The following is a 9,195-nucleotide window of genomic DNA, read 5'->3' as shown; positions in this document are numbered from 1 at the left end:
TAAGTTTTAAGTTGAAAATATGGTTGTGAATTTATAATTTGTATGCATTAAACTGTGAATTTATTATATTAAGTTGTGTATTTTATGTACTGAACTATGAATTGATTGTATTAAGATGTGAAATAATTGTATTAAGTTGTGAACTTTTAATAAATTTTGTGTTAAAATATGAGTGATCTATGTATGAATGTTTGTATTAATTTCCTTGTTAATATATAATTTTTGTATAAATATGGAAGAATATATTAGTTTTCTTAATTACTTTGTATTAAACTCTCAATAAGTGAATTAGTTGGTATTAAATTGGGAATATATTATTTAAGTTGTCAATCAACGATTTTTATATACATATCAGATGTGGAATGAATGATGATTGTGACGGAAGCATTGGTGGTTGATGGTTGCTTGTGGTAGTTGGTGGTGGTGTTTGGGTTTGATTTTTTGCATATGTGAATTAGTATATAATGGATTATATTATGTTATAAATATTACTTATTAAACTAAAAGTAGATTGTATTAAGTTGTATATTTGATATAGATTTATGTTAAAATATAAATTAATGTGTGCATGAAAATGTTAAATTGTGTATTTAGTGAATTAATATGTTTATGAAACTATGAATATGATATTTTAAACTGTGAATATGTCTTATAAACGATATATTTCTTAAAGAAATCTACAATTTAGAAAAGAGAAAATTGTATTTGTCAATCCATAATCTATTTTTTTTATTAAATTTTATATATTTTGCTGCAAAAATGAAATGGTATGTATTAAAAAGTATTACCAAATAAATGAGAGCTACACTATTTGTTTTATTAATTTGTGAATATTAGGTCTGACAATTGAGTTGGGTTCGGGTTGGCAGATCACGAGTTAGCAGGTTGACTAGTCAAAATGCATTGACCCAACCCAACAAAACTCATATAATATATGGGTTGGCGGGTCATGAGTTGAAAGGTTAGAAACATCAACCCAACCCAACTCACATAACATATTTAAGCATATGGATACGCGGGTGAGTGGGTCGATTCGAGTCAAAGAGTCGATAAGTCTTTTTTGGGTAACTTTTCACATGTTAAATTTATACGAATTATACATGTCTCTAAATTAATTAATAAGCTCTAAATTAATTAATAAGAAAAAACATCATAAATGGTCCCTGTGGTTTCCCCAGATCTAAAGTTTATTCCCTGTGGTTTAAAAACATCATAAATGGTCCCTGTGCTTTCAAAACTTTTGACGATTGGTCGTTATTGCTAACTCCGTTAAATTTTGTCCATTAACAGAAGGGCGTTTTTATCATTTCATACCACAGGGACCATTTATGATGTTCTCACTTATTTTTTTTAAAAAAGAAAAAAAATGGAATAATATGAAGATGATTCCCCCTCTCTCTCTAAAAAAACACAAGACCCATCTATTTCTCGCCTACTCTTCTTCCCTCACCCAACATTATGCTATCGGATACTCCACCATCACCATCCCCATTGAAGACAAATTTCGACATAATCGTGTGTATTTTAGTCAACCAAGCCTTCATGGTGAAGGCATGGAAGACCCATTTGAATATTGGCGGTAAAACCCACGTGAAATCAATGACAACCATTTGAAATCGATGACAACCCATCTGAAATCGGACATTGAAATCGACCTACCGGAACCATCTTGACTGAAACCCTTACCCTCTTCAGTTTGCTAGAGGTGGTGGTGAGATTGATGTTGACTATAGGGCTCCATTTGCCCGTAAATTACCAGCAGAAAACAAAGTGAAAGCCATCCGTTGTGAATGTTTTTGTTGCCCATAAATAAAAACAAATTAATTTCTCTTTCTTTTTTCTTGAGTCTGACTTGCAGGTTCCCTTAAAAAAAATCGATGTATGTTTCTTAATTTTACAAAGTCAAACTTACAAGTTTTCAAATTTAAATTTTCGATCTTGATGGGATTTCACCTGAGACTCAAGTTTGTTAACCACATTAGATTACCGAAACCTCTAGAGATTTTCTGGTGAGCTTGTTTGTAGAGAGATCGATGATCTCAATGTTTCAATGCTTGAATTTAATCTGAGATTTCACCTGTTAGATGCAGGCGAAGACTAGTAGTTATATGATGAACTTCTTGTTTCTGGTTACACACCTCAGTTTCTGATCTTCCATAAAATCGCACGGCTCCAAGCTCTTCTTGGTCCAACAATAGACTCCATTGATGTGTAGGCTACAACCTTTACACGGTGAGACCATTTATGGTTTTGGGTGTGATCAAAAGCTGATCTTTTCATGTTGAGGGTGTTTAAAGCAAGAACGAATTGATAAACGAGATGGATCTTAAGAGAGGTACGGTTTTTGGATGTGGGTTGAGGTGCAGACATTCTGAATCGACTTACAGAATTAGGGTTGTTTGGAAAAAAGGCAAGAGAGAGAGAGAGAGGGAGAGAGAGAGAGAGAGAGAGATAGTGGGTGGGACCCATCTGCATATTATTCCATTTTTTCTTCAAAAAAAATTAAGTGAAAACATCATAATTGGTCCCTGGTAGTGAAATGACTAAAATGCCCTTCAGTTAACGGACAAAATTTAACGGAGTTAGCAATAAGGACCAATCGTCAAAAGTTTTGAAAACACAGGGACCATCTATTATGTTTTTAAACAACGAGGAGTAAACTTCAAATCTGGGGAAACCACAAGGACCATTTATGATATTTTTTTCAATTAATAATTAGCATTTTATATTGACTAGAATGAAATGAACATTCAAATACAAATCTAAAATAATAAGTTAATAAGCAACACATTTGAAAAAAAATCAAACGCCATATTTCAACTATATTCTATTAATTCATAAATAAAATTTTAATTTTTTTAATATATATATATATATATATATATATATATATATATATATATATATATATAGTCAGGTACAACCTGCGAACCCAAACAGATAACCCAACCCAATCCATGAAATAAACGGTTTGACTGGTTAGAAATTTTAACCCAAACTCGTTTATTTTCGTATCAAGTTACAAGTTAGGTCGAGGATTGTCACCCTAGTGAATGACCAGAAAAATATCATTGAATTTTGTGTTAGTTCGCAACGGTCCAACGACAAGTGGTAATTAGTTGTAAATTAGAGAATAAAAAAGTTTGTTTAATATAATATTAATGTTTGATTTGTAAAAAAATCCTTAATGAAAAAATTAAAAAATAGTTTCTAACTTTATATATATATATATATATATATATATATATATATATATATATATATATATATATATATATATATATATATATATATATATATATATATATATATATATATATATATATATATATATATATATATATATATATATATATATATATATATATATATATATATATATATATATATATATATATGTTTGATAGTGATAAATAATTAAGAGAAATGCCGACCAAAAGTTTCTTGTGAAATTGGTTATAGAATAAAGAAATGTATATATAATTATATATTATGGATGTTGGAGTTGTTCACGTCACCTTCTCCTCCCCTCTCCTCAAGACATCTCCTTTTCATGTCTAAATTGACATTTTATTTTTCAAAGACAAATATGGATATATATATATATATATATGTTATATACCGATCGTATTATATTGAATATAATACCTAGACTTAGCTTTTAAAATTAAAACATGACGATACATACATACATAGAGTAACTTTAGGTATTATTTGATGCTAATTATTGTACATAGCCTTTCACTTGCTACGTAATATGTTATGTTATCCATTTAAAGTCAAGAATTGGAATGACATTAGATTTTAATTTTACTGGATAATTATTTTTCTTGTGTGTGTATATATATATATATATATATATATATATATATATATATATATATATATATATATATATATATATATATATATATATATATATATATATATATATATAGAATGAATTTATTAGCAGAATTGGTAGTTGTTAAATGCTAATGATGAAGCATCTTTCTTTCTTTGTTGTCTAATGGTCAACTTTTACCAAAATTTCTTTTGGGTTTTCATTCGGTATTAGGAAAAGAAATAGGAATTCAGCCTCCATCAGCAATCCCATCCATTTCCGGCCATCATCAAAAGTCAATTGCATCTGAAAAGTGAAAACCACCAACTCTATTAATTCTGTTTTGTTGGTTTTTCTAGTAAGTAAATTTTAGAAAGGCAGAAATGGATGGTGGCGTGGATGTGTGAGGTAATTATTTAGGTGATGAAGCATAATTTAATTATAGATAAATACAATAAACGGAAGCAGCTAGCAATAAGATATTGGGAAAATGACTCTTGAGGGTAATTAACTTTTGCGTTTGTACTTATTTGGTCTCTTTCCTTTTTTTTGTATTCAGTATACCATCGAACTTGTTGTTTGTGTTCACCATAACCTTTTTGACATGTAGTCGGTCAAAGGGTTATGGTGAACACAAACAACAAGTTCGATGGTATATTGAGTACAAAAAAAGTAAAGGGACCAAATGAGAACAAATCCAACAGTTGGTTACCCTCCTGATTCATTTTCTCTTTACTTATTTACAGCAAATCCCACATCATCTCCTACTGATATTAATGACTTTATGAGATTCATTCTTGTTTCTCTTCAAAACATAACCTACGAAATGACATTATTCATACATGTACAACTTTGTAATGCACTTGAATATTTATTAGGGGAATCTTGACTAAGCAGACGCATTTCATGACTACATTTACATTTCCAATCAAATGATTTATCGTATAATGGATTCTAGACAAGTCTACAAACGAGTGGAATCATAAGTGCTGTGATTTTTGAGTTTACTTAGCTTTAAGATCGAACTCATGGGATAAGATACAACACCAATATGTACAATATCATGGTGATGTGTCTACAAAAGCAACATGATATTGTACAGATTGATCATATCACCATGATATTGTACATATTGATGTTGTATCTTATCCCATGAGTTCGATTTTAAAGCTAAGTAAACTCAAAAATCACAGCACTTTTGATTCCACTCATTTGTAGACTTGTCTAGAATCCATGATACGATAAATCATTTGATTGGAAATGTAAATGTAGTCATGAAATGCGTCTGCTTAGTCAAGATTCCCCTAATAAATATTCAAGTGCATTACAAAGTTGTACATGCATGAATAATGTCCTTTCGTGAGTTATGTTTTGAAGAGAAGCAAGAATGAATCTCATAGTCATTAATATCAGTAGGAGATGACGTGGGATTTGCTGTAAATGAGTAAAGGGAAAATGAATTAGGAGGGTAACCAACTGTTGGATTTGTTCTCATTTGGTCCCTTTACTTTTTTTGTACTCAATATACCATCGAACTTGTTGTTTGTGTTCACCATAACCCTTTGACCGGCTATCACAGGTCAAAAGGGTTATGGTGAACACAAACAACAAGTTTGATGGTATGTTGAATACAAAACAAAAAAAAAAAAAAAAAAAAAAAAAAAAAAAACAACCAAATGAGTACAAACGCAAAAGTTAATTTCCCTAAGATATTAAGTACCAACTACCAAGTACGTTCCAAACACCCCTCCCTATTCCCTACATATTAAGATGGTGTTTTTATTTAAAAAGTTTTGTAACTTATTACACCACCGGTATAAACCAAAATTAATGTTTGGATATGAACTTCTTAAAAAATACCGGACATAAGTCATTTTTTATAAGTTACTCTTTACTATACCAAACATATTTAAAAAAAAAAAGTTTATTTTTATAGTTTTATAAATCAATAAGCTGAGATTTAAATAAACACTCTGAAACTCCGTTTAAAAAAATGAAGGGGTCCTAGTCCTCCCCCTCCAGTTGACTAATTCCGAACCCAGGCAGCCACCTTAAATGCTGTTTCTTTTTGGAAAAATATATTTAAAAAATAAAAGAAAGATAGAAAGAAAGGTGGGTTGCTTATACTCTATGCAACAACGACGTTCTGAAATTACTAATAAAAGGTTAATTCAAAGAACAGAACATGGTGTGGGTCCAAGACGGCTTGTAGGTCCCTTTTCTTTGTATTGGGTTTGGCCCTAATTCTAAATCCTCATCTCTTACCGATTACCAATTACCAATTACCTCCAACGACCACATCACATGAATACAACTAACTTCACTTATCATTAAAATTTCAACCAACTTCGCTATTTTTTATTTAATTTTTCTCCCCAATAATCATTCATTCACAAAAGCAACTAATCTTCAAGGATCTTAAAGCAAACAGGCTGTTCCAAATTTTGAATAAAAAGACATCACTCATATCATTTATTATTTATTATTTATTATTTATTTATAACAACCCGAAAAATACGCAAATTTTCATATCAATCAAACGTACGGAAACATATTGCTACCTCAACAAACTCTTTGAACGGAATTTATTTTCAAACAAAAAATAATAAAGATTAATAATTCTCCCGCTTTGGGTGCAAATATGGTTGTTGCGTGCAAAAAAGCAAGCGAATCCACTAGTTATTATGACTTTTGTTGATATTTTAACATGAAGTGATTTTACTTTTTTTTTTTTTTAACAATAACGTATATAATAAGATAAATTGGTCTCCTTGCCTTTCACAGAGGGGGGAGTAGGAAGCAACTTCCATTTTTGCTATCAAATCCATCCACATATTTCAAATTGACAAAATCTAAAATGGGTCCTCCTCCTCCTCCTCCTCTTGTTATCTTATTTCAAGATTCAGAATCATATCATCCCTTGTTCTGTTTCTGACTTCGTGTGGATATCTTTCAAACACCAATCCTATCTTCATAATGATAATGAAAGATTATGACACCAATCTCATATTTAGATTTTAGACGCATCCATCAGACAACTGGATACAAATAAATATCTTGATGAAACAGACACACACACACACCCCTACATAAATAATAGTCAAAATCACTTTTACCAAAACATGTCACTTGTGGGTTTCTACATTTAACAGAGAGATAACAACCTCAAGGCTTCTTTGCACCTTCAGAATTTGGGTTTGAAGGTGGTACCTCTGAGCACGCCCTTAACACAGCCTCATTCTACAAAAAAAAAAAAAAAAAAAAAAAAAAAAACTTTTCATCATTTCAAATAAAGAAACAATTTATAACAGTAGGCATGGTTTGGTTTGGTTTGGTTTGGTTGGTTTGGGTGTAATTATCAGATTCTAAATCATATGATATGATTATGGCACTCACTATTCACTATTATCATCATCTGTAGTTCTAACATACCCTAAGCTGCCATGGTTTAACATCAATACTGCAATAATACATCATCAATCAATCAACTGTTTCAAATTAATACTAACACCAATTAAAACATAAACACATCAATAAAAGAGTCACTAATCAGCATTTACAACATAGTATTAATCATTGATATTCATTAACCTCAAACTCATAAACAGAAACGATGAGGTGAAGAGGAAAAAAAAAAGGCATATGTGGTGTACAGACCTAAACTAAACATGACAATTCAATATGCTTGCTTTTCCCCTTATGTATAATGAATGAAGTAGCTAGCAAGATGCCTAATTTTAACTGAAAGAAATAAAATATTTTTTAAAAAACATCTGATTGTGTCTCAGACCTGTCTATATTCTATACTATGCAAGTCTAGTCATGTGCCTTTCAAGGTATCATTTATGAAAGGTCTGCATGGTTTTAACTATTCTTATTATGTTCATATTACTAACATGTAACAATCAACACTGATAGTGGTATGGAGACCAAAGTTGGTTACTTGAAATACTAAAAGTGCGTTTGGTTGCAGAAAATTTTCAAATAAAAATGAAAATGAAAATTTTGAAAACGCCTTTGGTTGATTCATTTTTCAAAAAAATGAAAATTACTATTTGTTTTCCAAATTGTATGTAAATTAGAAAAGTGATTTTTACAGTATTCCAAAGTTTTCTAAATTTCTGAGATGAAATGAAAACTCAACTCTATTTTCTGAAAACATAATGCACCCCAAGGTTTCTCATATATATATATATATATAGCAATTCTCAGAAAGAAAAAAAAATGGAATGCTGCATGCATCCAATACTTCATTAGAGCAAAGTGTTGTAGTCTTCAATGCTGCTTTGTGAAGGGGAAAAAAAAGTAAGGGCAAGATAAAGGGGGTTTGCAGCACAACTTTTTTAAAGAATTTACCTTGAAATGTAAAAATAGTGAGAAAAAGTTTCGTAGTCACAAACACCAACCAAAAAAAAAGGAAATGTAGTCACATGCATGAGGCTCCACAAATTTTATATTGACAGCCTTATTTTGACATCATAAATTGGGAGCACACCACGTTAGGGTTTGGTAAAACCGTAAATTCAAGATATCGAGCTAGTTTCCAAATCCACGGCTTTAATAATGAGAATTTGAGCAGACATTCACAAAACGTCTCTGGTATACCCCAAACTGGTACCATATAGCATTAAGATTCATATGCGATATGTCTATATATCAAAACCCTTTTCAAAAAAACAATATTAATGATTAAGTTGTTTATTTCCCAGGTGATTAGACTAATGAATAGCAGTAGTTAGTAAGTAGTGTATTCGATCTCATTAAGGTGTTAGTGTAGAATACGTACGGCATATAAACCCTAAAAATTGGAAATTAGGAGAGAGGGAGGGACCTGCCAGACTCGAAGAATACGCTTCTTGGCGTTGGCTTTACGGGTAGTAGTGAGCTTGATTCTCTTCCAGACGAGGCCTCCTGAATCGTGCTTCTTCACTAATTCCATGACTCGCGTCCCCCAAAACGCTCCCATCTTCATTCTCTTGCTCTTGCGGTTGCTCGCATTCGCAATGCTCCTGGGTCCTGAATCCTGATGTTTACTTGGGTAGTCGGGTATGGACCTAACGGGCTGGGCTCTTCCTAACTTAAATAATTCTGGATTATATTATGAGAAAATGACAAAAATAGCAATTTACACTAATTGCATTACAAAAATAGTCAAAAAAAAAATCGAAATTACAAAATTGGCCTACGATTTCGCAGATGGAGATGCCCCATCTGTGAAATGAGCATCTCATCTGCGAATGTACAAGCACCTAAAGCACAGCTGTGCTTTAGGTGCTTGTACATTCGCAGGTGCTTTTAATTTTTTTTTTTTCTGTATATATAGGGGTAATTTCGCAGATGGAATAGGTCCATCTGCGATTTACTCTCATTCT

General features: G+C 31.2%; 1 protein-coding gene across 1 annotated transcript; it reads right to left on the bottom strand.

Moving 5' to 3' along the window:
• Window positions 1-6,806: 6,806 nt before the first annotated feature.
• On the bottom strand, window positions 6,807-8,864 carry LOC111889869 (uncharacterized). Its single transcript, XM_023886028.3, has 2 exons — window positions 8,655-8,864; window positions 6,807-7,063 (listed from the first exon to the last, which is right to left on the bottom strand). Exons 1-2 carry the CDS (start codon window positions 8,793-8,795, stop codon window positions 6,989-6,991), a joined length of 216 nt encoding a protein of 71 aa, XP_023741796.1. The 5' UTR covers window positions 8,796-8,864; the 3' UTR covers window positions 6,807-6,988.
• Window positions 8,865-9,195: the final 331 nt, after the last annotated feature.

The sequence above is a fragment of the Lactuca sativa genome, chromosome 4, assembly GCF_002870075.4.
Source record: "Lactuca sativa cultivar Salinas chromosome 4, Lsat_Salinas_v11, whole genome shotgun sequence".
NCBI classification, from domain to species: domain Eukaryota; kingdom Viridiplantae; phylum Streptophyta; class Magnoliopsida; order Asterales; family Asteraceae; genus Lactuca; species Lactuca sativa.
The sequence above is the reverse complement of the archived record's forward strand: the minus strand, read 5'-3'. Positions and strand labels throughout refer to the sequence as shown.